This window comes from Dichomitus squalens, assembly GCF_000275845.1.
Source record: "Dichomitus squalens LYAD-421 SS1 unplaced genomic scaffold DICSQscaffold_7, whole genome shotgun sequence".
Taxonomy (NCBI): domain Eukaryota; kingdom Fungi; phylum Basidiomycota; class Agaricomycetes; order Polyporales; family Polyporaceae; genus Dichomitus; species Dichomitus squalens.
The window spans coordinates 145,021-170,843 of NW_006766889.1; the positions used below are offsets into that span (position 1 = coordinate 145,021).

The following is a 25,823-nucleotide window of genomic DNA, read 5'->3' on the forward strand; positions in this document are numbered from 1 at the left end:
TCCATGCCGATAACCCATTCGGCGTAGTTGTCGTCGGCGAGCTTCGCAATTGTGGGCGGTGCCATCGGGGCGGGAGCAGCGGGGAGCGCGGGGCAGTCGCGGTTACGGGGTCGTCGGGGTGCACGGGGTCGTCGTCGGGTCGGTCGTCGTCGGGTCGGTCGTCGTCACGGGTCGTCGGTTCGCGGGATCGTCGAGTGGCTTCGGCCCCACTAGGCAGTGCCTCAAATTATCCTTCGGGCAGAGGAGACGCGTTTGTGAAGAAGTTCGAGGGCAAGCGGGCACAAATGGGATTCGCGTTTGGCCGGTGCAAACGCGTGCCGTACATAGTACATACAATAGACCTTATATACACAGTAGAATAGGGGTAGATAAAGGCGCGGGTATCCGTCGGGGGGCGGGACCTGTGGCGCTCGTTCCGCGAGCTCGCCATCTTGACGCCAGGATTCCAACAAAGAATGCAACGTTGGAAGCGTTGCTGCCTTCCTGACTCAATTTGTCCTAAGAGACCATGTTGTCGGTCGGGACGAGTAGCCTAGAGATGACTTATCATCTTGAAGTCTGGACTAACCCGAAATGAAAACTCACCATCGTCACTTGCTTGCCGAGATGTCACGACAAACTTCTCGGAAGTATGCTGCGAGGAAACGAACCGCTGCGAAGTATAGCGAGGCGGAGTCTTGGGCAATTGCATAGCTGAGTCTGAAATTGTTATACATGAACACGGGACCTGTTCTGAGAGCCATTACCAGGAGGTATCTACCGTTGGTGTTCTGCAATCGTCCCCTACCTGTCAAGTGGAATGGGTCGATCTGAAAAAGCTTCGCCAGCACATCAATGTCGTCCTGCAGCATGGTCGCAAGCTCCGATGCGTCCTTACTACCCAGGTTCGCAGTAGTGAACCGGTCCAAATGACGCTTGAAGTGCATCTGGAACACCTTTCCAGATACTACCGAGTTGATGTTCGACAAGACATCCTGGTAAGTCTCGACGATATCTCGAGGTACGAGGGGGGAGCAGTAGGCGTCCGTCTTCAAAGCGACTATTTGCGCGATGTGTCGAGTCCGGCGGAGTGCCCAAAGAGCCGTGCTGAGATTGGAAAGATCCTGTGTCCATGCAATGTGCATTAGAAAGGCTTGGAGGGTGTGAAACATGGCATCGATGTGAAGTTGGACGCGTTCAGTCTCGTGAGGAGAGTCGACGACCAGTCGCGCAAGGTACCGCACAAGCATAGGCATCGTCAGGAGGTAAGAGTGAATCAATGGTAGACCTTCTGGGTCCTTACGACGGATGAGAGCAGCGAATTGCCTCCCGCTCTTGGGGTTGGGAAGAATTGAGACAACTTTGTATTAACATTAGTAACCGTGGTGTTTGGATTTTGGGAGACGGTACTTACGATGCTCTATGACTTCTTGTCTGAGTCGCGTTCCCCCATCAAGAGCGGAATAAGAGAGCGTGCGACAGACCCGATAGAACGCTGCCTCCGCTTCCACTCCCCGCGAAACGAGCGTCGCCATCGTCTTCAAGAAGAGCGCTCCGAGGTCGGACGTCGGCTCTATGCGCGGCCACCACTTACTTGAAAGTAGCTTTGTAACAGTGCTAGTGTTGGTCCCCGGGTCTCTGGCCACCAGAAGGATGAAGTGAAGTGCACATGGGACCAAAGGTTCCCATCTATTGGAGGTACGATAGACGTCGTCGAGAAGCGGCGAGAGGCGCTCAGATGGCAAATCCCACATACAAGGGATGACGACCTCGTTCAATATGTGGTCATCCAGGGAGATGGCATATGCTGTAGTGGCTAGACGGCGGTCGAGATCAGAGCGTTTAGTCTGTATCTCGGACTTCTCGCGGGCATGCCAGTTGCGGAAGACGTTAGGTCCGAACCGGGGCTTTCGGAAGACTTCGCGGAGAGCCTGCAAGCTGAGGAAGACACCGAGAGCCAGCTGTGATTGATAGAAGCAATCCGCCTTGAAGGCGGGAAGTATAGTTGTAGCGACGGTGAACAGGACTAGGACTCCGATGAGCCCTGTAGCAAGCCCTGCGATGACGATATGAAGAGTCCACAGGAGGATGAGGAGGCCGGCCAGGAACAAGAGGAGAGAGACCTGAGGAATGATTGGGAGGAAGGCAACTATCTCCACGACATGCCACTTCACGAGGGACTCGTAACGATATTGTCGCAGGCGGGCGATTTCATGGGAGTTGCCCGATAGTCCTAGGTCGTATTGGTGTAGCCATTGCTTGACCATGATAGCTACGGAGGAAGCGGAGAGCGTGCCGATTAGCGATGCGAACCAGAGAGCGTTGATCCAAATTGCTGATACAGGCGCGGAGAACGATGGAGAGACAAAGGTTGCTGCGGTAGAGCTGATACTTGTGCCGTTGATTGTGAAACTGCTCAACTGGGCAGAAATCCTATTAGGGCAGCCGCCAGTAATTCCGAGTTGTCTTGTTGGAGTAGAGCATACGATTGAACGTTGAAAGCTGTAAGCACAGCAGAGAATAAGCCGTTCTATATAGGTTTCGCAGAAATTCAGATTCTACATGCTCACAAGAGCGGAGTAGCACTCACGAAGACAAGGTGCATGTCAATTCCTTCCTTCCATCTCGATACCATCTGGTCACAATGCTGCTGGACTGTGTCGGAGCAACGCTCCCATGCGCGAGATATCTCATCCTCATCAAACGGACAGGTGGTGGGAATTTGATTCGTCCGTAGCCTTGCGCCTGGTATGTGCTCAGTCTGATAGATGAGTCAGACGGAAGAAAATCGACATGTCAATCGACAACGCACCTCTGCAGAGTAGCCGGCCGACATGTTCTCTGGAGTGGAGGTATGGGAGCGGACCAGCGAGCCTGAGCTCAGCATTTATACTGGTGCTCGGGACAGATCGCACGATGTCAGTGAGCGAGCACAGGATGGAAACCTGACTACTGGGAGTTGTGCATACAGCGGTTCCAAACACCGGATCCGACAGATAGGAAAAGCACTAGCTTCCTTTTCGAAAGATTGTAGCGCTACGTTCGATAGCGTCAAGCGGCAGTAAATTGAGGCAGTAACGTACGTGAGAGCATAGCGCAGATGCGAACACTACATATAGAATCACGAATCGCCAGCTAAGCAAGCAATGCAAATCAGTACGAATTGTGTCCTGATACCTACAGTAGGTCTATGCGTGTGGAGGAACCCATGCTTGCGTGTCATGAGTTTCCTTTGTCCTGATCATAGAGAGCTCCTCGAGCAGCGTCTGGCGGCGGTACTCCAAGCGCGAGTTGGGCACATTGGTCTGTCAGAGCCGTGTGGCAGTGAGAACACTGGCAATGGAAGAATGTCAACGGATGCCGAACCTTGTTGATATCGTTGCCCGCAGCACCAGGAAGATACCAATTCTGGCCCAGCCAGTGCCGCTTGACCTCCATCTCAAATCCGCTTTGAACGACTGAATTGCGTGCAAGCTCAGCTAGAGAGCTTTGTGGGAACTTATAGATCTACATGCGAGGCGGCGACGGTCAGCCAGTGGCTACACGGGTGAGGTGTTTGTCCTCAACTCACGTGGGCTGCAACGCTGTACTCTTCCAACAGAGGTTCCTGATAGAATGTCCGTTAAGCTTTGATGGATAGAGGTCTGCATAGAGTGCCAAACCTTGGTGAAGTGAAACTGCAATGGGTCATCCGTACTTAGGCTAACATTCAGGCCGACCTTGAAAAAATCGGGCAGCGGGTTCCGCTCGTACGTCAAGAACAGCGCATTGTTGCTAAGAGGACTCATCGCGAGGCCGATCTGCTTCAGATAGAACAGATATTGCAACGCAGGAACCTTGCGCAGGAGAATGCCGTGGGATATCGAGTGGGCTGTCAGGTAGGCAGAAGCAAGATGCTCGGGGTCTCCCGCTTCGCCGCAGTGTGGCCGGAAGACAAATGTGCCTGAAAAGCGGTTGAGCTTCGCATGCCCCCGACGTCATAACCAGCACACGACCTACAAAACCCTCGTGCATGACGCCATTGGTTGAGGCTGACGATGTTTGCGTACATGTAGTATACCCTACACGAGCATGTAGCGTGAGATTCGCGAGGCGGATACATTGTAAGCACGCGCACCAATAAGAGTACGGGGGTGATTCTTTCGTGTCCCAGAGGCGCGGGTAGGGGAACTTCTTATGGAACCGGCGTTCCGTCTTTGACTCGTCGTCCACAGTGTCGAAACCGATGACGCGTTGGAGGAAGACGTGAAGCTCGGGATGAGATGACGGGTCCCGTGTCACCTCGTATAGAGGCTGAAAGACGTCTGACAAAAGTCAGGTCAGATGCGCAATTTCCCGTGAAACGCCGATACGACACTCACTCCGTACGATATCTTCAAAGGTCCCAATTGAGCCGTTTTGTTTGTACACATCATAGAGACGTGGTATCTGGATGAGCCAGCGAACATTGTGCGAAAACAGCTTGTTGCTGACTATCCATTTCGCAAGCTTGTCCCATTCGTCGAGCTGCCTGCCGTAAATACTGATTCTCCATTCACAGTTCTGTGCGAGGTGTTCGGAGCTGCATCAATTCGTGACCTACACACAATCACTTACTTGGTACTTGCTCTGCTCGAGATCCGTCATCACCTCTGAATACTAACGCTAAGTGAATGTGGGCAAGATACACTGTGAACACGCACCTTGGGTCAGTTCGGCGAGGTAACGCCCCTGAATGTAGTTGTCTGTTTTCAAGAAGATCTCCCTCAATCTAGACTCGCCGATGGGATTGTACTTCAAATTGAATTTATCGAAGCGATGGAAGGAGTCGTTGTGAGCGTGCATGTCTAGAGTGTCGATGGAAAGGTCATATGCCGTGAGATTGAGACTCTGGAACACTTGTTCCAAAGTTAGCTCTTTCCCGTCTCGGAAAATCACTACGTCCTACGGAACATATTGAGACGACCGAATCAGTCCCACAAAAGCTGACGTACTTGTGGGCTACGTTTCATCTTCGACTTGATGAAGCGGAGCAGGTGCTTCTGGTTCATGCTGCTGGAATGATGGACATGGGTGTCCACTTTACGGACGTTGTAAAAATCACTGCGCCCCTGGTCAATGACACGGCAATGACGCAAAGTAAGTTTTGCGTACCGGTGCGGCACGCGCTTCATCTCCGCCAGCTCCTGCTGCTCGTTGAGAAGCGAGTACATCGTGAATTTGCTGGTCAAGTAATTCAGTCTTCTGAAAGCAAAGCTCTTGGTAGGACCGTCGCAGATGACGGCGAGAATCTTCTCTAGGTCCACAAAGTATTCTCGGATACTAGGCACATCATATACTGGCCGCTTGCCTTTATCTGCAATGACGTAAGAACCAGCTTGTGACTGTCAACCTTGACGACGTTGCAAAGCCTCTCCGCCCTTAGGCCGCAACTGAGTAAGCTGCCTGAGCTACGACGACAACGAATGGTGGCGTTAAAGCGCACTTCATTGTAGCGGCGAATGTGGCAACACAAGAACGTGCAAAACTGAGAGAATGCGACCAACCTTCGGCACTTGTATACACCTGGTAGACGCCCTTCTCATCTATGGCGAAGTCCATGTTGTCGGCGCCAGGCATCTCACATTCCGAGAGCTCGAAGTCCTCGTCGTCGGCGACCTCATAACCGGCATTGCTGGGAACAACGGTACCCTTGCCCTTCCAGTGCCAATGAGGGGGAGGGGGACGGGGGTAGATGCGCCACTTCTGGAACGGGGTCTGCGGGGGCGGACGAGCTAAGTAGTCCGCGTCAGGGCGCACACTAGACACACCGGCGATGTCCTCGTCCAGCCCAGTGAAGAGGCCGTCATAGTCGCGCGGGTCAAATCCAAGCGTCTGGCCGGAGCGCGCGATATACTTGTCGCGCAGGTTGAGACACTTCTCGAGCCCCTCCAGAATGGGGATATTCTCCACAGGCATCGGTGACTCTGTATAAGAAACGCAAGGGATGTCCAGCCTCGATTCTTGTCAAGTACAGGGCGCAGACGTACCAAGAATCGTGGCGCGAGTCTTGGGATTGAGTGGGCTAGCTGGCCGAGCGTCTTCTGGCAGAAGTCCGTCCCAGGCTGACGCGGCAGCGGTAGCGGTAGCGGATATTGTAGAAGGCTCTGGACAAGCGGACAAAGCACCGTCCGCTTGCTGCGCTGTCGGGAAAGTATTGGGAGAGCTGAGCAAAGAGGTGGGGCGAGAAGCAGCGTTCACATCGGAGCCTCGTCGGTGAGCGAGCAGCTTTTCTTCGATCTGTTTGGAGGTCATTGGGCTGCATGCTTAATGCATGTACAGATGTAGGAACCGATGCTACGTACATGGTGCAAGTGCTTCTCCTCCGTGTAATCAAAGAAGCCTCCTGCTGCGTCGACCATGTGTGCTGGAGGGGATCGAGACTCCTCCCGAGAGGTAGGAGAAGACCGGTGGGACTGCGAGCCCGAGTCTGTTGCGTGAAGGCGCAAAGCGGAGATACTGGGTAGCTGCGACATCGCGGTCAGAAGGTAACCGGATGCTTATTGTCGATGGAGTCTTGGAAAAAGCAAAAGGTGAACTAGATATACAGTAAACAGCTGCCGAGTCTGTCGGCGAGGCGCAAAAATGAAGCCGCTGGTCCGGGCCTGGCAGCCGAAATGCAGTGCCGTCAAAACAGCTTGAGCGCAAGGATGGCAATTTCCCAAATTTCCTTTGCGGACGAACTATCGTGCACACACCATCCTCGAACGTAGATCCTTGCCAAATGAAAGAACGTGTGTCACACGCGTCATACGGTATGGCTACATTGACGACATTACACAACAAGACAGCGCAGACAGCATCTCCACGATCCCGACGATGCCCCGTACGACAGACAGACCACAGCATGTCGAGCACGTCACAACTCTATTGTACACGCTCTAATCCTCAATTTCGAGATCGCCGTAAGGCTTCGCGCGGAAGTAGCTCTCCTCAAAGTGATGTACCCGCACAAAGCCGTCCTCTCCGCCAGACGCGTAACAATCGCCCTTCGGTGAAACAGCGATGCTGCAAGGATGAGCGTTGTCAGACAAGCACAATCGAACACGAGGAAGCGTCACCTACGTATTCACAGGACCGAAGTGACCCTTTACACGTCCAACCTCCTCCTCGAGAACCTTGTGCCAGAACCTGGTCTCGAATTTTCCCTGACGCAGCGATGTTGTCGTGACGCTCATGGCGTCCTGGCCACCGCCAAGGAGAACGTACGGCTTGAGCGGTGCGAGGGCAGCGCTATTCAAAGGCGTCTCCGTCACGTACGTCTTCAAAACAGTAAGCGTACGGGTCTCGTGTAGCTACAGGTGAGGATCAGTGCCAGTCGGGGAATCTAACTTAACGTGTCGGCGTACCCGAGCTGTCTTGTCCTTGCTGCTCGTGATGAAATACGAACGGTCTGGGCTGAGTTGCAGATCGGTCACGGTGTCGCGGTGTGCGTGCTCGTTGGTTTTGATCTCGTCGCCCGTCTTCGCGTCGAAGAGCGCGACCTTGCCTGATTCGTGTCCGGTAATGATGATATCAGGTCGGTGCGCAAAAGTACAGACAACGGCTTTAGATCCAATGGGGTTGAACATCGACACTGGTTCCTCGTCCTCTGTGGACAATGCATCAGTACCATGGAGGGGGAAGGACGCAGACGTGAACACAAGAGTATACGATGAGCCACCACCTATCAGCTCGTAGGTGCGTTTGCGTTGCATAGTACGGGCAGGAAACCGCAACTACCACAAGCGATGGACAGTCCCTCGGTTTCTCCACAAGCGTTACAGATGTTCATTATCAAGCCAGACTCACGTGTTGTACCATCACCGTCTCGGTTGATGTTGAATATCCGCACAGCGCCTTGGTGGCCCATCCGCTGCTCCGTGATGCAAACAACTTGGTCGTCATCTTCGCTGAACGCTACCCGCTTGACGGCAGTGGGAAACTCCCAGGAATACAAGCACTTGCCCGACTGAACGGACCAGAGCTTCATCGTGTTGTCGGCGGAACCACTGATGAGGAAGCGTGACTGGGCTGTAGGATGACAAGCCAAAGGACAGAGGAGGGCAGCAAAAGGCCGGGAGGTCGAAGAAGATAGCAATACGTAGGTTTAGTCAAGCAGAGAAGAGCGAGTGAGACAGACAACGAGAGCATTTGGTGGACCGCGAGGGGGGTTTGAGGAGGAATGCATTGGCTGATTGCTCGCAGAAAGGATGCTGAATACGCACAATCGACATCAATCGTCCAGACAGCTCCGTTGTGCCCATCGTACGTTCCTAACCGCTCTCCATTATGCGTGTACCAGACGTTGATGACAGAATCTTTGGAGCAGGAGAACAGGAGATCCCCCTCCCTATTGAACTTGATCTGAGTGAGCGAACGCTCATGGCCTGCGATTGAATCAGAACGGTCAAGACTTGTAGTTTCTCGATAGTGATCGGAGTTACAACAGACCTTGAAGAAGGATAGGCCTCTGTTCACACCACGAGTCAGTACCAAATACCAAAGATATTCCGACAGCCAGAGCTGTACATACCATTTTGTCTAACAATCAGCGGAAGGAGGTATAAGTTATGGCAGCGACTATGCTGAGTCCCGTTCGACGCCTCCAAGTTTTCGCTACTCGGCAGTTTCCGGAGTTTCCTTTTCTGGTAAGCCGCATGACCCGTTCAGAGGCCACCGCAGCACCGTCGATTCACGACGACGACGACTTCTTCATTTCTCTTTCTCTCTGGTCGTCGACGACCTTGCTTGCGAGCCCTGCATGACTGAACTGAGCTCAAAGCTATCCTTTCAGCTGGCGTATTTCAGTGACTATCAGATGTCTGGCTGTTGCTGCGTTTGAATCCTATCGAACGCCCTCAATACCCTTTGCCCGCGGGATTGGTGATTTGCCAGGTCTAAGCTACCTTGAACCCTGTTCTACGAGGACTACCAGTACAACACCAGCATCAGGGATCCGACTGAGCGACGTACAGGCCTAGTACAAGGGTCTTTCAGACACTCCCGGTGTGCTCCCTCCCTATCGCCCGCTGTATCCGCTTCACGTCTCCCAAGGGCAGTGGAGATGTTAGAGCTCGATCCTCTGTTATCTACCCTGCGTACATCCTCCCTTACATCAGAACCGCCACGCAAGCGCCAACGCACCACCGACTGCGAGCCCAACGTCGCCACTGCTGGCACTAGTCCCGCCCCGAGCCCAGGCCCATTTGGTGATGTGGCCACTTCTACAGACGCCACCGCGTCAAGATCATCTTCTGCATTGGGCTGGAGCTCGCGCTTGCATACAGCCACGTCGCCCACGGGCAATACTCCCGAGTCAAGCGACGTACAATTGGGCGCTTCTTTTGTCGGGAGTGGGAGCGCCCCACCCTCTGGCGCTGTTGCCGAGAGTGTCAGTGTGGATGCTGCACGGAGCGGTGCGACGTGTCAGGGCGACTTGACTTTTGTTGTTCCTAATGCGCGCTTCAGGACTGGTGGACGAGGCAATGCCGACGGGAGCCCGCCGAGTATGAAAGGCGGGCGCAAGGCGAGAGCAAAGCAGGGTGCGCCCCGTTCATCATCAGGTACACGTGCGCCACAGTTCTAACCCCCTCGGCAGAATATCCAGACGACGACGGCGGGATGAATCGGGAGCCCATTCAGTCGGAACCTCGCCGCCACCAAGTGTCCACAGAAGGTGCCTGTGCGAGCGATCGCGGCTTCCACGGTACCGAAGTAGGCAGAAGTAACCCCAGAGACGCGGCAGGTGGAGCCCGTGCGATCGCTGCCTCCAATTCGCCCATGGCGATGCGTCGGCAGCACATCGTCGAAGCTGTGGAGGGACCACACCAAATCGCTGGGCCCGAGGGCGAAGACAGCGGCCGAGACCTAATGCTGGTGCGCGATGGGGAGTTCTACATCAACAGCGCGGACTGCGTGATACGCGTGGAAGACACGTTGTTCAGGGTGAGTGTGGCGCTCCTGTCTTCTACTTACTCTTTCTTCGGAATCTGCTCCTCAGTTCTCCGTTTGGTCCCCCGAACGTATGGCACTGTTGCTCCACAGTCATACACGTTGCATTAGCCTCTCCTTCCATAACTTGATCCTGATCCCGATGCCAATCTCGTTGTCCGCTGTATGATCGCTCAATTTTACTTGCGGCTGGGGTTTGTCCAGCGCCGTGTGCGCTGTAGGTCCACCGTTATTTCCTCGGCCGGGACTCTTTCGTCTTTCAATACATGTTCAGCATGCCTTCCGAAAGTCACGCACTTTCTCGCAATATCTTGGAGGGATGCTCGGACGAGAATCCTATCCGACTCTATGGAGAGTCTGCGGAGCGTTTCCGCGCACTGCTCTCCGTAATTTACGATCTGTACGTATTGAATTTACCTGTCTCTGGTATTGTGCCGCTGATAGCTACTGGCGGGCACAAACCGCAACTTTTTTTCCTTCATAGACCGCTACAGCTTCAAGTATACAACACCCCGGCAGCCAACGTCGACCGACTACTGACGATCGCGGAGGTGACGATCAAGTACCACTTTGTATCCATCGAAAAATGGGCCTTCGACGCTCTCTACAACGCAATATCTGGCCTGCACGGCCCTCCGCAGGAACGGTATCAGCTCGGCCACTGTTCCTCCGCATGGATGAAACGTCTCCTCGAAGTCGCCCTCCTGTGCGGACACACCCGGCTTCGCGATTACGTGGTGGAGCGTTGGGTCGACCGCATCGCAGCCCGAGACCTCCGACCTGTGCATGCGCTGGAATTCGCTGACAGGAGCGGGATCAAACGACTGCAGGGTTATGCATATTACGTCCAGCTTCTCGAGATGGGCGACGGCTTCGACCCCGGCGCTGTCGAAGACGGCGAACAGCACGCACGCTCACGCCTGGCCCTGGCCGAGGCCGCAGCGGCCGGCCCGACCGGGGATAACGGCAACGCTTCCCCCGCACGCGCACGCGCACGCACGCCGGCCGCGCTCACCAGCGCACAGAGGCGGCGGCTGCTCTCCAGGCACTGGTCGCTCTGCCGGCTCTGGGAGACGCTCCGGGCGAGCGCGCCCAAGTTCGAGCGGCCGGACGGGTGCACGTACCACCAGCACGGCTGCGTGTCGACGTGGACGCAGGTGTGGCGGGACGTCGGCGCGGCGGAGCCGACGCTCAATCACCCGCCCGGGGACGTGCTGGGGCGGCTGAGGGCGATGGAGGAGCAGCTGTGCACGCATGCGGACTTGTCGTGTGCGCTGACGCCGCTGTGCAGGCGGCTTGCGCTGATGGCGCTCAAGTCAACTGTCAGGGCCGTGGAGGAGAGCCTGGCGGGCCATTTTGCGGATCTGACCCGGGAGAGCTTGCTGGTAAAAGCGACCGAGGAGGAGACGTCCTGAAGCTGACCTGACATGTAATGTATCACGTACTCTTTCCGTATACGTCCCCCGCGTTCTCAGGCTAGCTTTCGACGCGCTCAGCAGCTGGAATGTGCGATATAGCGTGTATGGTCGTCTGTACTATATTCCTGGGGTACATATCCCGAGCTGCCTTTTCGAGTGGAAACTGCGGACCAGACGCCTGGCATGGGCATCGCGGTGATAGGCCCGAAGCCCTGCCTCGAAATGGGGGACACGGAGCGCAGGGACCGCCGATGACACCAATCGGAGGTAAGTAGTGGTTTGCATGTCGCTTGCACCCCCGGCGTCTGCGAGACGAAAACAGGTGACTTGGCGGAGGGGACAGGCGTTTAGTAGCCGGAAGTGGGGCCGGCCACCTGGGGAAGGACGGAACCGCAGGTTTGGCAGGCGATGACATCATGGAGTTGAGTATAAGTGATCGAATTGAATCTGTGCAGATCTCTCTTGTTGCCAACGGGCGCTGCGACAGGTCTGTGAACCGCGACTTCTTGTTGACCCTTGAACGCAAATGGGTGGGAGTGCTGCTACCAATCCAGCACGGCTCCTGTGGGGAACGCGAAGCTTACGCGCGAACAGACTCAAGGGACGGCGTTGGAATGCGTCACTCGGTTGAATGTTAAGGAAGAGAACAGCACGTCGACATCGCTCACATGGGATCGCGGCCACGTTGCGGGGTGTCAGCGCACCCGACCTTTTTTTGGAAAGAAAGAGGATAGGATTAGTAGATGGGAGAAGAGGGTGACGTCAGAGGCAGGATTAGCGGTTCGGATTGATGGCTCTGAGCAAGCTGTCAATATCAATCCTCGGGGGTCGACCGGGAAGCTGTGCAGCTGCGTCCTTGCCTGGGACACTGAACCTCCCCACCCAGTGGCTGCGACCCCGCGGCCTCCCGTCCTCTCGGGGCTGCTCGCGGACAAATGAGGGCTTGTGACTAGCCGCCTGCGTCCTTCGCGGGGCCCTGATCCACATCCCCCCCCAATTTCCACCCCTCATTTCTCCACCCCGATTACGCTTTGCGGCCAACTGACAACGTACGATCATGAACCCCTGTCCTGCCGGCTACCCACCGCCCAACTCATAAGCACCGGGGGCCACAAGCCGTGGCCCGCCAACCAGTTGCACGCTCTTCTGTCGCGCACCCACAACTTCTAGTTCCTAAAGTCCGTATAACATACGTCTCCCTAGAGTCACCGACCCTCCATCCAACATTGCCCCGCTCCACTCGGCTACTGCCTCCTCCCCGCACCGCACACACGCAACTCCAAGTATTCAGTCTAGGACATATCATATCATGCGCGCGACTTTCCCCAGTGCGACCCCCGCGCGCGATTTAACACCCAAACCGGAGGCGCAGCTCCGACACAGCCCAGCGTCCGCTGCATCTTCGCATCCGAGTCCCCACTCGCACTCGCACTCGCACTCGCACTCACACTCGCATTCAAACTCGCCGCGGCGGGCTGTGCGTACCGTGGAACCTTCACCACGACCCTCTTCCTCGAACGACTTAAGGTCAGCGCACATTTCTGGGACAAGCGAGTCGCCTCCGCAGCTTATTAGGCCGTCGCTGTCAGGATCTGAGTCTGAAGGTGAGTGCTAGTGGACTCGCGTGCTGGGAGAGCAGGTCTTGAGTGATTGCATCTGCGCGTCATGGCGGGCGTCGTGTCGGGCAAATGCTCATCACCAGATGGGGGAAGCGCGCGGCCCGGGCTGCGGGCGAGGCCACGTGACCGGATCTGGGATCTCAGGTGGCCGATGCGGGGGCCGGAGTCCGAAAGCCACGCGGCAAGGTTGGGCTCTGGTTGGGCACGATTTTAGTTGTCTAAGTAGCCGCTGCCGCCGCCGCCGCCGTTGTTCCCGTTGAGCTCGACTCTCGGACGCTCTTCAGATCTCGGTCTGCAGGCCCTGGCACTTAATCCCCGCCAGTGTCACACTCGTCCGCCCAGTCCTCGGTCTCGCGTCTTCAATCATTTATTCATATCTTTTCTTTTTCACCCAAATTCTTTTTGACATGTCGATCGCTCACTTGCTCGTCTAGACTCTGCTACTACCCCTACTCGCCTGCCCGCGAGCCTTCCCCCCCGTAAATCCCCTCTTTTTCTCGCTCCCCCGTCTTCTTCGCTCACCCCCCTCATTGCCCCTATAGTCCTCAACGTTGTATATGACGCGTCCACCACATCCTTTCACCCGTCCAAGCCGGCCGTTACATCGTTCGAGAATAGTCCAGAACGGTACATCGATCTCTTACACCTCCACGACGACGGTAACTTTTATATGTCGGGGGATGCGTCAAGCTCGTCGACACTGAATATGTCCGATTCACGCTCCGCGGGCTCCACTTCCGACCAGGTCAGGCAACCGCACCGTGGCAGAGGTATGTCTCAGTTTGGCCAATCTCGACGCCCTCCAGCGCGCCCGGTATTTCCAAGCCAGACGCCTTCCCATCCCTCTCCTATACCTTCTTCTTCCCGAGAAAACCGCGTGGGAGCCTCTGTCGCGGCTCCCTCCTTCCAGAGTCCTCCACCACAGTACACCTTTGGCCAACGAGGAGCATACCCTGGTCAGTACGCGATGTCCCAGCCGCACATGGGTGTGGTCCATCCCTCGCAGCCTCAGTTCGCATATCCTCCGCCTCACCCGGGCCTTCACGCGCACGACCAATCAATGCTCAGCCCGCCGCAAAATCAGCTCATGGCGTACTCTCCAGGCGCGCACCCTTCCATGATGCAAACACACTCGCAGGTGTACCCATACCCGCCCCATTCAGCAGAGTCTAGTTCGTCGTCCAGCCGCAGTCACTCCTTTGTTAGCAGCCCTACTGCATTTCCGCTGTCCTCACGGTCACAGGTCCACCCCGCACATCCCTCCCCTCCGCCGCAATCTCCCTTAGCTCCTCCGACGTCTGGTCCTCCCCACTCCATCCCTACTTCCTTGCCCCCTCACTCCGCCTCATTTGTTGGTCAGCCGCCGTACTCGCCTATGCGATATTCCACCCCGCCGTTCGCCTACCCTCCACACTCCTTTGCCCATTCGCCCTCCTTGTACGCACCGTCATATCCCTCGCCGTACCCTCAGCCGTATCCCCAGCCCGGTCCGGAACAGGAAAACCAGGGGACGTGGTGGTATCTGCCACCGCACCCCGGATCAGGACAGTTCGAGTCCTTTCAGAGTCCATACGCCATGTCATATAGCCCGACCAATACACGCGAAGTTGAGCACCCCCAGTATCGACCACACGGATCATCGCCTGTGGCGTCGACCCTGTTCCCCATGGCACCTCCTTACCCGCCACGGCCAAGTCCGGGTCACAGCTCGTCCTCTGCGGCTCAGAGTCCGTATTCACCCACAGCGCCGAGCCCACAGCTGTCTGCGTACGGTCCGCGCGCGAGCGAAACGCCGGCAACGGTCCAGCAACCAGGACGGCCGCCCGACCACACGCCCATGGCATCAGGGATGTCAAGCGCGGCGAGCAGCCAACACAGTGCAGAGCGTCCGCCCCCGGTACGGCGACCGTACCACCCAAACCCGCCCGCGCACCGTTCGGAGTGGGTCATGTGGGCGGGGAACGTCCCCTCTGACGCGACAAAGGAGGAGCTCTGGCGGTTCTTCAACTCGCCGCCTTCTCCCGGGTCCCAAGTGTCCACGGGCGCGCAGTCTGCCGGGGCACAGTCGACGCAGAGTGCGCCGGCGGGACCGGTCGCATCGTCCGCGGCGTCGACGACGGACTCGTCCACGGCGTCCACGGAGTCCGTCTTTGGCGGGGTCTCGTCCATCTTCCTCATTCTGCGCTCGAACTGCGCCTTCGTCAACTTCCACTCGGAGGCGCACCTGCACGCGGCGATCGAGCACTTCAACGGCGTCCCGCTGCGGTCTGACGACCCGCGCTGCCCGCGGCTCGTCTGTCGGGTGCGCGGGCGGGAGGACGACCTGAAGTCTGGGGTTGGGGGCCAGCGGATGGCGCATGTGCACATCAGCTTTGCGCGGGAACAGCGGGAGCGGGAGCGGGAGGCCGCGCGGCGGCGCTCTGCGTCGTCGTCGTCGTCGGACCAGATCACGACGCCGTCGCCGAGCTCGCCCACGGACCCTGCGGGCCTGCTTAGGGGGCTGTCGATATCGAGCGACGAGGAGGCGGGGACGGGACGGCGCGCACGGAAGCCGGAGCCACACTCGAGCAGCTCGGGGTCGTACGCGTCGACGAACTCGAGCATATTGACCGCGTACTTTCCCAAGCGCTACTTCATCCTCAAGTCGCTGACACAGGTATTTCCGTCACTCGTCTCTCTCCGTTGTGTGGTTTTTTTTGACCGACCTGGACCGGGCCAGTTCGACTTGGACTTGAGTGTGGAGAAGGGCCTGTGGGCGACTCAGCGCCACAACGAGGGGATCCTGGACCAGGCGTTTCGGACGAGCAAGGAGGTGTACCTCATCTTCAGCGTCAACAAGTCTGGGGAGTTCTACGGCTACGCGAAGTGGGTGTATCCATTGCTTTCACTGTCTCTAGTTCCGTGACTGACAATTTTCTCTGTCGGCAGGATGGCAGGACCTATCATGCGCGGAGAAGCACGGGTCTCTTGGGCCTCCCGGACGGACTCTCCCCAGCACCGAGCGTCTCAGGAGACGCCTCGCGATAGCCCCATGGCCACCGCCCGCGCGGGAGAGACGGCGTACTTCTCGCCCAGCGAGAATCGATACGGCGAGTCTCCCTTCCCGATGTCCCCCGAGACGCAGAAGCAGGCGGCGACCTCCGTGCCGCTCTCGTTCTCGCAGCAAGTCGACCGTAACGCTGCCTCCGCCCCTGCGGTGCTGCACCGCCCTCACCGTGCGCTCAGTCAAGCCACTCCGGAGGATACTCAGACGCACAGCTACGACGGGTTCAGCATTCGCCCCGCCATCCCTGCGATCGCTGGCCACAAGCAGCAGTCGGAGCCCGGGGGCGTCGAGCTCGATCGGATGGCGCCCATCCGCGCCATCCGCAATCCGCGCGAACGGGTCGCTGAGGCCGTCAGGACGCTGGAGGAGTCGCCTTTGCACACCGTCGCCGAGGAGGACGAGCGGCCGCATCTCGAGGAGGATCCAGGGAAAGGAAAGGCGGTCGATCGGACCCCGTCTGGCGCCGCGCCCACCGCCTCTGCGCGAGAGCAGGAGGATGGCCCTGCGTGGGGCGAGTCCTTCAAGGTGGAGTGGATCCGGACGGAGAGGCTGCCGTTCACGCGCACGCGGCACCTGCGCAACCCCTGGAACCACGACCGGGAGGTCAAGGTCTCACGAGATGGGACGGAGCTCGAGCCGACGGTTGGCCAGGCACTGCTCGAGGAGTGGGACAAGCTCGAGCAGCCGCAGCCGCCGTCCGCACCCAGCGGACACGTGGAGGTCGGCCGACATCTGCAGGGCAAGGCTTCTATCTCGGCGGACGTCCTCTCCGGGCCCGAATCGACGAGGAAGACAGGGCGGGAATAATGCCAGGTGGTCGATCGCCGGATATGGACGATGCTGAATCTTGTCTCTTCCTGCCCTTTCTTTCGCTTCACGCGCATCCATTCGTTCACGCAACGACATTCTGCTGGGCTCTTCAGCACTCACGGCACCGCACACGCACGCATATACACGAACGCACGCACTCTGCACACGTCCCGGTTAATATTTACAGTACTCACGCGCGCCTCGCGCCCATGTGCCGCCGATCATACACGTCTTCGGTCGCATGGGGCGCGATGACTTTTTTTCCTTTTCGTAGGTTGTCGATCCGCCGCTCGCACATGTCCTCTTGCTGCTCCTTTTCTTTTCATTGGTTATCTACGCGTGCTGCATTGATACTTCTACGTACCTCAGGGCTTACGTATCTACTTCGGGTCAATTTGTCGTCGCACGGATCCTCACGGTGTCTCGGTCCTACCCACTCGTTCCTCGCTTACTCATCATCGCGCTCGCTCTGTGGTTGCTTGTTGTAATCATCGCTCAACAACCAAAACTCCTCCCCATATACGCACGCACTCGCATTCGCACCTTGCATACACAACCCCCCTCGCTACACGCACATCGAATCTACGCTGATGTCCCCCTCTCCCCCGTCACGCCTCGTCTGTAGCAATAGTAGAATCTCTGCACATCACATACTGTAATACCTCGCATTTTTGGCATTATACACGACGCGCCGATGTGCGCTGGGCTTGCACATACCATCCGATGTTCGGCTCGCTGTCCTCTGCCATCCGTATACCCCCCTCTGAAACCGCGATTCTCCGTTGTTGCCTTTGGCAGATCTGAGATACGCGTATACATCCAGTCAGTTAGGCGCAATGCTGGAACTCCGTGCTCCGTCCGCGAGAGGCGTGCAGGACGTGCCGTGGAAGATCACCGAAGAGATTCTCTGTAGTGGTCAGACCCAATCAGCTCGCCGATCGCAAGCCAGAATTCTCTGTCCTGGATATGGCCGCCCAGAAAGGTCACCGGGTGGCCAAGGTACATCTTGAATCTTCTACCGCCGCCTTGACCACGCACCTGAAATGCGGAAAAATAAACGGGCCACCGGGGATGGTTCTAGGTGCCGTCAGCTCCGGCTCGCAGTCGAATTCTCCCGGCTTCGTGCATGGGCTGAGATGTTCGAGTACGATCGAGCCGGACCACGTACAATTATTCGCTCGCGCCCGACACCGAACATAAAAACTTCCTGAACTGCAGCGTGTGGTGTGTACAATTACAAACCACAGCGGTCATCTCGGCGAGTCCAGGCCTGACGGAAGCGATGAACTGCCATCGGTCGATCGAGTGTTTGCGAGTTCGAGTCCATACTCGAGGTCGATGGCATCGGCGATCGTTCTAGCCCACGTCGGTGGCAGTGCTTACGAGGATGAGAAAAACCCGGTTGGGCGCTCGTGCCAGGGCGGACCAGAGTCCACCGTGGGCCTGAAGTAATAATACTGAGAATATTGATTTGCGAGGACAGGCTCGTACTCCAAAGACCCTGTGGCATCTGGGCGCAGGGTCGTCGGCTACAGACGTGGCCGAGGTTGCCGTCGCAGCCAAGGGACATGATTGTGACCATACTGGTACATCAGTTTTACGTCCAGGCTCGAGAGACGGCGCGCGAAGACGTCCTAGACTCACACCCAACAGCCTGAGGCGTGGTCCAGGAAGACACACGTTGGTACCGTGCGAGGTTCTGGAATGAGTTTGTTCGGTCAAGCGTTGCGTCGGCCTATCATAGAGCCGCAATTCGGAACCATGCTTGACATCTCGCTTCTCAGGGGCGGTCGTAATACGGCCAGGGCTGCCGCATCAGACGTTGTTTGAAGCTTTGTACACCACGTCAGAGGGTATACTGTCCATCTCAGCGTGCGGAACCACTGCGGCCGGATCAATAGGACTGTGGGCCTGTGGACTTGACAGCTCAGTACGTGAATATCAACTCATGCCGGGTTCTGCATGTATCAAATATTAGTGTGCTTCTCGTCGCTGCCGACTTCGCCACTCGGGAAGATTCGACAACTGGTTGACCCTCGACCAGATCGCCATCCTCATGCTATCTCCGTTCTTGTCGGAGTCGGTCAGGCGGGAGCGTACCTTCTGGTAAGGAACAGAAAGCCTTCTCACTACAGCACTCCATGCCACTGCGCCTTCGAGAGTTGCTATCGACGCCCAAAGACGGTTATCCCCAATGAATTCTAGTGGTATGTGGTGCTACAGTACTATATCCCGAATGAGCGACATGATCCCAAAAGCGTTGGGTCGAAAAGAACGAAAACGAAGGAGAGGCAGTGCTATCGTCTAGTAGCGTGGATAGTGGTGAGCGATGGTACATACTAATAGTGTAGGGATGCACAGCAAATACACGAATAAAGAGGGGCTGGAACGCGCCAGACCATGCACAACACGAGACGATACGTCGAAACTCAACTGCCAATCTCCGGTCCAAACAAAGTGCGGCGAAGTGGCAGCCTTCACGCGGCGGTCCTGCGGAAGCGGAACAGCCTCGGCTGCTCGCCCTCTGTCTGCGCGTACGCGGCGCCATCGAACGCGCCCTCCGAGTCGGCGGCGACAGTCGCGTTCGCGTCGCGCCGCGAGTGGCCCTGGTCCGCCGCGTACCACCAGAGGGTCGTGACCCCGACGGGGAACGTGTACGCCGCCTGCTGGCCCCGGAACTCGATCGTCGCGCTGACCGGGTGGGGGTCCCATGTGTTGTTGTCGTTGTCGTCCCAGTTGAGGACGACGAGCGAGTACCGCAGCCAGTCGGCCGAGTTCGTGCGCGCGGTGACGTACGCGCCCACGCGGAGGCCCCAGGACGTCCCGCCGCCGACGGAGACGCCGACGCGCTGCGCGAAGGGCCCGCCGGAGTCCTTGGGGGTGACCGCCTTGGACGCCGCCGCGAGCGCGTAGACTGTCCGTGAAGAGCATCGTGAGCGTCTGAGAATCTACTGATGGACCATTCCCGGAAACTTACATTCCTGGTTGAAGGTGTAGCTCCCGTCGCTGTTGATGGTCACGACGGGCCTGCATGGCGTGCTGCAGCTGTCCGAGCCGGGGGTCTCTGGCTGGCCATTGCCGTCGAGGGTGAGCGTCCACAACATGCCCGTCTTGGCGGAATGCTCGGGGGCGCCGATCATGACGTTGTCCATGTACCACTTGATGTCGCTCCACCAGTCGGTGCCGTATTTGCCCGAGCACTCGGTGAAGTAGATCTCCTTGTTGGGGTACGCACTCTCGAACGTGTCTTGGTTGCTCACGTTGCCGTCGTAGCAGTGGAACGCGACGCCGGCGAAGGCATTTGGCGCGTCTTGGAGCTGTCATGGTTCGATACCATGGGCATTTGAACAAGGAAGGAGTTGAGAAGGGTAGCAGGAATCAGGAAAGGAAAGGAACGCACGAGAGTAACGGGGTAGCTGCCTGCGTCGATCCAATTGTGCTCATAGCCAATTATCTTCGTGCTCGAAAAGCCGTTCGAGTCCATGAGCGAGCGGAGGGTCTTGCCAATCGCAGCCTCCTGCGCCGCGCTGAGGAGACACGTCGGGTACGTCGGGTTGTTATTCTCGGGCTCGTTCTGTCCAGCAGAAGACGCATATAGTCAACGATCGGGTGTTGTACCAGCACAAAGAACGGTAGAGCCCGACCTGGATCCCCATCGCGTAAGCTGTGATGCCCTTGCTCTGGAACCCTTGGAGGGCTTTGAGGAGGTAGTTTGCATCTGGAGGTGAGGTGGGGCGCCAAGCATTCAGTACTCGTTACACTTCACTATCGGCGACAATGCGACGCACATGTGGAGCTATAGGTATCAAGGAAGCTTCCGCCGTTCATGGAACCGGAGTCCTTCATCCACCCAGGCTAATTCAGAATGTAAGGGGTAGCCTCCGTTTGACATCCATAGTTCCAGTGAAGACTTACAGGCGACCAAGGTAGGAGATGTACTTTCAAGTACTGATTGACGCTCATGATGTCCTTGATGACCGAGAAGAGGTAGGAAGGCGCCGCATTGATGTTGAAGTTGTTCAGCGACGTATCACCGGAGGTGTCATCGAAGCTGTATACTGTTCGCAGAATGCATGCATATGAGCCGTGCGCACTGGAACACGACCAAGACTAGACGCGACCTACCACTGGCCGAGAAGTCAGAAGCACCAAGCGGCACTCGAAGGTAGGACAAGCCCGCGTTGGCGTTGTCGGTTGCTGCAAGAGCGGGATTCGGTCAGCCGAGTGCGTTTCAACGAAAGGCAAGAGTTTGTATACGTTCGAACAGCTTGTTGATTACAGCCCAATAATTATCGGGGTTCTGACTCTGAAGATAACTCGTTAGTGAATGCTATGTGCTCTACCGAAAACGAGCTATCGGACTCACCTTCAAGTTGTTCAAGAGCTGAGCCGAGGAGTCCGCTGGGCATCGAGCGTCAACAACCCGATATAAAGAGGAAGCAATCTTCCTACGCACTGAGGGTCGCCCCGAAGCCGGCCATGCTCTGCAGGACGTTTGTGTCATCGACGACAATGTCCGCGTCGCCTGTGGCACCCGGCGACACGAAGTCAATGGGGCTCGAGTCTAAGTTGGTATATGTGAAGAGGTTTGACCTCTCCCAGGTGGTCGCCCACTGGGAAGATAAGCGCTCGCGTGAGTTGGCTCAGCAAATGGAGCGACAAGTGGAGGCGCAGATAACGCACGACGTCAAAGATATGCTGACCGATGGCAACAGGCGCGGCGGCGAAAGCTGCGGCGGCAACAGCTAAGACCGCTGCGCGGACCATGGTGTTCCTGGGTCCAGCTGGAAGAGGGGGAAGGGGAGAGGTCGAGGTGCGCGGAAGCTCGGGATCGTTCTTGTTGGACGCATCTCTTCACGGTGGCGGGCCTTTATACTTTCGGCTCCGCGAAGGGATGTGAGCTGCGTATCCGTTCCGCGCCCAAATCTGCTGCACGAGGTAATCTGGATGAGGGGATGAGGCGGGTTGGACACGAAGGATGCGTTAGACTTCCGTTGCCCACTGACAACAGGGACATTTGATTCGGCCGTTACTGCATGGATGCAGTGTTCCAGGGACAATCATCGGACGCGCACGCTGCTAGACGCATGAGGCGATCGTCCCGTCGCAGCATGGTGGTTGACGCATGGAATTGAGCTGCGGTGTGTATGTACGAGATGACCAATGTGCTTAGTGACCAGCAAACAACCACCTGGCCCGAGAGGCGGCAGGTTTTTTGGGCCCAACGAGCGGTGATGTTTTTGTCGCGTCGAGAAACAAGGATAAGAGTTCGACTGGCGGTGATAGATGCGCTTGTACACGATCAGAAGACGCTCTAAAATAGACGCAGCTTGAGGGAAACATCATAAGTTCAACATGCTGCAGCGCATGGCTTGTTGTCAAGTGGCGGGAGCAGTAAGTACTGCTGGGCCGCTGAACAAGAAGACCAGTGCCGGGTGCTCAATGTGATATAGCCGCACGAACACGTAGTACCTGCCAGGAGAAGACCAGAGAAAAGTTCGCCCTCTGTGCATTCATGATATGATGGTCGTTAGCGAGCGCGAGCATCGGATGATATGGACTGACTGTGTTCCACGAGGATGGCGAATCTTCAACGACCAGTCAACTGGATGGCTCCGATTGAGCGACCTACTTCTATTACTTATCGAATACCACTATGACCCTGCCTAGGGGTTTGCAGTCCTCAAGAGAGGCCGCTTTCTCTAAGGGAGTGACTAGGGTAGGATGATCGACTGCGAGCGCGGCGACAAGCTATATGCTCCTGGTGGATGATGAAGACGGCCCGTGAACCGCATCTTGGGGCCGATTCGGCAAGAGAGTGCATACGCAGGATTACGAGGCGAAGGGCGAGCACAGCAGGATGTGCACAAACAACTTGAGAGCTCGTCGTCGAATGCAATCAACAAGGATGAGAGCCCAGGGGCGCTCTGCCACGTGAGAGCCACGCGAACCACGGACGCCCGATATTGCGGCCACGTGATCGCGGTGGCTGATGTTGGACTTGCGCGACGGACGTGTTCCCAGTCACCCCCTCCACACTTCCCTCACTCACCGCGCACCCCCAAACATACCTCTACTACACTCTGCCGGGCCACCTTCTACTTGGTCTGGCTTCCGACACTCTTCAGCACATTCATATCCACATCCACACGTTTCGCAGACTATCATCGATCTGGGTCCCGATTCGAACATGGCCCATCAGCAGAGACAACCTCCATACCCGAGATTTATCGCCAACTACCTCCTCGGCCACAAGCTGGGTGCAGGCTTTTCAGGTGCGTATCTCGCCCTGATTGGCCACATCAGGCACTGACTGGATGCCATAGGCGCCATCTTCTGCGCACGGAATATACACACCAACAAGGAGGTTGCACTCAAACTCCAGCCTATAGACGAGTCATGTCCAACAAACAAATACGAGCGTGGCTTTTACCCTGCGCTGCAAGGAGGAAAGGGTATGCCTACGCTATGGGCTAGCGGAACCCAGGGTCCGTGGGATTACCTCGCCATCGACCTCCTCGGCCGCAGCCTCGACTCATTACACCGTGAACTCATGACGAAGCAGGATGTGTGGGACCTACGAAGCGTATGTTGTATTGCTGTACAAGTGGTAGGTGACATCCTCCAATCCTACCCCAACCCCTTCTACAAAGATGCAAGAGACCTGGAGTTTGACTCTTTACTTGGTCCATCCCCACCCCTCTCCTCTCATGCACAGTCCTGATGTTGACATGTCGGATGCTGTCCTGCCCGACGAAAGATCGATAGGCTACGGTTCATGCATACCCGAGGAGTCCTCCACCGAGATATTCAGCTCGGCAACTGCGTCCTTGGCCTCCAACCTCAACACAAAACTATCTACATGATCGATTTCGGCTTCTCCAAATTCTACATCGACCAGCGGACAGGAAGACATATTCCCGACAGTAATGAGCCCAGAGACTTCATCGGCAATTACTGGTTCTCGTCAGTGCGCGTGCACTGTCGCAACAAAGGTGTGTTAGGTGGCACTTTTGTCTTCTGGACGTTTGGGAGGACGGAGATGAGGTAAATGACCGCATGACTTGCACTCGACACATGTCATGGACTCGATGGGTAAACCGGGTCACGGTGCAACCTCGGTTGGACCGGAACCGCCCGCAGGATTTGGCTCTGCCAATCAGGCATTGCAAGCATACTTTGCATACACAGGTGGTGCAGGTGTGGCCCGTGCATGTCGGAAGTGTCGTATTTCAGACGGCCACGGTGAAGCACTATTCAGCGCGCAGTGAGTACACGATGTGCGCTTTGCTCTCATGTATGCCGTACTCTTACCTCATACCGAGCGCGATGGATGCCCTTCATGTAGCGCATCTCGCAAGAGTCTGAATTGTAACCGTGACCTTACACCCAGCAGTGAGATTATGAGCGACTTTGTCGATAACATTCCATCCGTTCGCGATGATCTTGCTTTCTGTACACAGCTCGTACTGACGCGAACATCAGTGCCCTCACGGCGCGACGACATGGAAGCGCTCGCGCTCATGCTCATCCACCTCTTGACTCCCGGCGGGCTCCATTGGACGCGCAACGGCGTGCCAAAGACCGACGAGGCGCATGATCACCTCATACGCGAGAAGCGCAACGCACGGCCCGAGGACATTTGTCGCGGCCTACCTCCGGTATTCGAGGACTTTTTGCGGTACTGCCGCAAGCTCGACTTTGCGGCCATGCCGGACTACCAGCACTGGATCGAGGAGTTCCGAGATCTCGCGGACGAGTACGGCTTGGGCGACGTGGAGGAGTTCGTGTGGCCGTCGCCGTTCCCGGAGGTGCGTCCCGTCTTCTTCGTGCTGGCGCACGTTCGTGCGGGCATGCGTACTGACTGACTGATGCCATATTCCCGCATTTGCTTGTCTCGTGTCTTTCGGCTACGCGTGTGCGCCTGCTTCGCGATCACAGCCCACGGTGCGCGTGACAGCAGCGCCCAAGCCGACCGCACGCATGGACATGAGCGAGCTCAAGGACGTCCTGGACGGCCTCGCGAACCTCCAGCTCGGCACTGAGCGGCAGGTGCTCGCCGAGCGCAACAACCTCGTCAACCGCGACTCGCCCCCCGCGCTCGACCCGAACGTGAAGGACAAGGGCAAGGGCAAGGCCCCGAGCAAACCTGAGGTGATCGACCTCGTTAGCAGCGAAGACGACGACGACGAGAACGCCCGCGCCCGCGCGCGGACCAACGCGAACGGGGGCCGACTGACCAAGGCGGCGCGGCTGGCGCAGCTCTCACGCGAGATGGCGCAGGCGACGGACAACCGGGCGCTCGGGCGGCTCGTGCGCGAGTTCGCGGAGGTGATGCAGGAGAACCGGTCGAAGATGCTGACGAAGGAGGGCTTCGCGGTGCTCGACGCGCTGCACAAGCAGCTCGCGGACCCGTCCGTGTTCGTCGCGCCGCTGCGGACGAAGGCGGCACGGGCGAGCGGCGCGTCGGAGAACGATGTGGCGTCGGGGCGGGAGACGCGGCAGGGGAAGATGAACAAGCTGTACAGGCTGGGGCTCGAGGTGCGCGGCGCGGGGAGCAACACGCAGCTGGCGGGGATGGTCGCGGAGTTTGGGCGGGTGATCGACAGGAGCAACGGACGGACGGTCACGAAGGACGGGTTTGGGTTCTTGAACGCGCTGGCGGCGAGGATCGAGGCGTTGTCGTGAGGAGCTGGCTTCCGTCTGGCGGGGATGGTCGAGACGACGGGTTTTGTTCGCACTGGGTGTAGACTGAGCGCAGGAGGCGCGGACTCGAGCGTGGATCTATTGCTGTTGAGATATCTAATGTGTAGGCGTGTTGTCTCTATAGTTCTGTTTCTTGTTGTACATGAATGTTGTTCTGTCCTCAGTGAGAGCTCGAAATATCGTTGCGCGTATTCGGCCCGCCCCATCCGAGGTCGTAAGCTTGCATGGATTATACTCGCCGAACGAGAGACACGCCGTACGTAACCCATTGCGGGTTGGCAGTACCAGTGTGAA

The 25,823-nt window shown here is 57.2% G+C and overlaps 7 protein-coding genes across 7 annotated transcripts; 3 read left to right on the forward strand and 4 right to left on the reverse strand.

The window, feature by feature from the left end:
* Nucleotides 1-102: 102 nt before the first annotated feature.
* Nucleotides 103-2,815, reverse strand: DICSQDRAFT_168078 (uncharacterized protein; the record flags this gene model as incomplete). Its single annotated transcript, XM_007363686.1, has 7 exons — nucleotides 103-209; nucleotides 586-699; nucleotides 761-1,339; nucleotides 1,394-2,391; nucleotides 2,466-2,509; nucleotides 2,570-2,740; nucleotides 2,792-2,815. The coding sequence occupies 7 exons, from the start codon at nucleotides 2,813-2,815 to the stop codon at nucleotides 103-105; spliced, it is 2,037 nt and encodes a 678-aa protein (XP_007363748.1).
* Nucleotides 2,816-3,013: 198 nt separating this feature from the next.
* Nucleotides 3,014-6,125, reverse strand: DICSQDRAFT_82632 (AMP deaminase). The gene is made up of 13 exons (XM_007363687.1): nucleotides 5,988-6,125; nucleotides 5,505-5,924; nucleotides 5,113-5,314; nucleotides 4,953-5,061; nucleotides 4,662-4,902; nucleotides 4,576-4,610; nucleotides 4,341-4,521; nucleotides 4,097-4,283; nucleotides 3,979-4,040; nucleotides 3,642-3,922; nucleotides 3,551-3,586; nucleotides 3,346-3,486; nucleotides 3,014-3,284 (listed from the first exon to the last, which is right to left on the reverse strand). Exons 2-13 carry the CDS (start codon nucleotides 5,914-5,916, stop codon nucleotides 3,168-3,170), a joined length of 2,004 nt encoding a protein of 667 aa, XP_007363749.1. The 5' UTR covers nucleotides 5,917-5,924; nucleotides 5,988-6,125; the 3' UTR covers nucleotides 3,014-3,167.
* Nucleotides 6,126-6,701: 576 nt separating this feature from the next.
* Nucleotides 6,702-8,560, reverse strand: DICSQDRAFT_102271 (WD40 repeat-like protein). The gene is made up of 7 exons (XM_007363688.1): nucleotides 8,513-8,560; nucleotides 8,431-8,449; nucleotides 8,205-8,366; nucleotides 7,789-8,010; nucleotides 7,347-7,588; nucleotides 7,063-7,292; nucleotides 6,702-7,005 (listed from the first exon to the last, which is right to left on the reverse strand). Exons 1-7 carry the CDS (start codon nucleotides 8,513-8,515, stop codon nucleotides 6,879-6,881), a joined length of 1,005 nt encoding a protein of 334 aa, XP_007363750.1. The 5' UTR covers nucleotides 8,516-8,560; the 3' UTR covers nucleotides 6,702-6,878.
* Nucleotides 8,561-9,176: 616 nt separating this feature from the next.
* On the forward strand, nucleotides 9,177-11,393 carry DICSQDRAFT_134600 (uncharacterized protein). Its single transcript, XM_007363689.1, has 4 exons — nucleotides 9,177-9,521; nucleotides 9,578-9,924; nucleotides 10,135-10,330; nucleotides 10,415-11,393. The coding sequence occupies exons 3-4, from the start codon at nucleotides 10,206-10,208 to the stop codon at nucleotides 11,343-11,345; spliced, it is 1,056 nt and encodes a 351-aa protein (XP_007363751.1). The 5' UTR covers nucleotides 9,177-9,521; nucleotides 9,578-9,924; nucleotides 10,135-10,205; the 3' UTR covers nucleotides 11,346-11,393.
* A 3,015-nt stretch (nucleotides 11,394-14,408) lies between these two features.
* Nucleotides 14,409-17,398, forward strand: DICSQDRAFT_153789 (uncharacterized protein). Its single transcript, XM_007363690.1, has 3 exons — nucleotides 14,409-15,623; nucleotides 15,687-15,832; nucleotides 15,896-17,398. Exons 1-3 carry the CDS (start codon nucleotides 14,544-14,546, stop codon nucleotides 16,818-16,820), a joined length of 2,151 nt encoding a protein of 716 aa, XP_007363752.1. The 5' UTR covers nucleotides 14,409-14,543; the 3' UTR covers nucleotides 16,821-17,398.
* Nucleotides 17,399-19,144: 1,746 nt separating this feature from the next.
* Nucleotides 19,145-21,590, reverse strand: DICSQDRAFT_102277 (glycoside hydrolase; the record flags this gene model as incomplete). The annotated part of the gene is made up of 11 exons (XM_007363691.1): nucleotides 19,145-19,737; nucleotides 19,801-20,140; nucleotides 20,224-20,397; nucleotides 20,468-20,541; nucleotides 20,612-20,678; nucleotides 20,739-20,881; nucleotides 20,949-21,020; nucleotides 21,081-21,129; nucleotides 21,190-21,224; nucleotides 21,280-21,436; nucleotides 21,507-21,590. 11 exons carry the CDS (start codon nucleotides 21,588-21,590, stop codon nucleotides 19,301-19,303), a joined length of 1,632 nt encoding a protein of 543 aa, XP_007363753.1. The 3' UTR covers nucleotides 19,145-19,300.
* Nucleotides 21,591-23,013: 1,423 nt separating this feature from the next.
* DICSQDRAFT_55969 (CK1/CK1 protein kinase) lies at nucleotides 23,014-25,511 on the forward strand (the record flags this gene model as incomplete). The annotated part of the gene is made up of 5 exons (XM_007363692.1): nucleotides 23,014-23,098; nucleotides 23,150-23,433; nucleotides 23,584-23,818; nucleotides 24,309-24,638; nucleotides 24,784-25,511. The coding sequence occupies 5 exons, from the start codon at nucleotides 23,014-23,016 to the stop codon at nucleotides 25,509-25,511; spliced, it is 1,662 nt and encodes a 553-aa protein (XP_007363754.1).
* Nucleotides 25,512-25,823: the final 312 nt, after the last annotated feature.

Excerpts from the sequence above, each read along its gene's own strand:
- DICSQDRAFT_134600 (XM_007363689.1), top strand. The coding sequence starts at position 10,206 with ATGCCTTCCGAAAGTCACGCACTTTCTCGCAATATCTTGGAGGGATGC. Across the intron at positions 10,331-10,414 it reads CTCTCCGTAATTTACGATCT|ACCGCTACAGCTTCAAGTAT; the intron begins GTACGTATTGAA and ends TTTCCTTCATAG.
- DICSQDRAFT_102271 (XM_007363688.1), bottom strand. Across the intron at positions 8,011-8,204 it reads CTGGACGATTGATGTCGATT|CCCAGTCACGCTTCCTCATC; the intron begins GTGCGTATTCAG and ends GTCATCCTACAG. Across the intron at positions 7,293-7,346 it reads GCAAGGACAAGACAGCTCGG|CTACACGAGACCCGTACGCT; the intron begins GTACGCCGACAC and ends CCTCACCTGTAG.
- DICSQDRAFT_82632 (XM_007363687.1), bottom strand. The coding sequence starts at position 5,916 with ATGCCTGTGGAGAATATCCCCATTCTGGAGGGGCTCGAGAAGTGTCTC. Across the intron at positions 3,923-3,978 it reads GCGTCATGCACGAGGGTTTT|GCACATTTGTCTTCCGGCCA; the intron begins GTAGGTCGTGTG and ends ACCGCTTTTCAG. Across the intron at positions 3,487-3,550 it reads AGTACAGCGTTGCAGCCCAC|ATCTATAAGTTCCCACAAAG; the intron begins GTGAGTTGAGGA and ends CCTCGCATGTAG.
- DICSQDRAFT_153789 (XM_007363690.1), top strand. The coding sequence starts at position 14,544 with ATGTCATATAGCCCGACCAATACACGCGAAGTTGAGCACCCCCAGTAT. Across the intron at positions 15,624-15,686 it reads TCCTCAAGTCGCTGACACAG|TTCGACTTGGACTTGAGTGT; the intron begins GTATTTCCGTCA and ends GGACCGGGCCAG. Across the intron at positions 15,833-15,895 it reads GAGTTCTACGGCTACGCGAA|GATGGCAGGACCTATCATGC; the intron begins GTGGGTGTATCC and ends CTCTGTCGGCAG.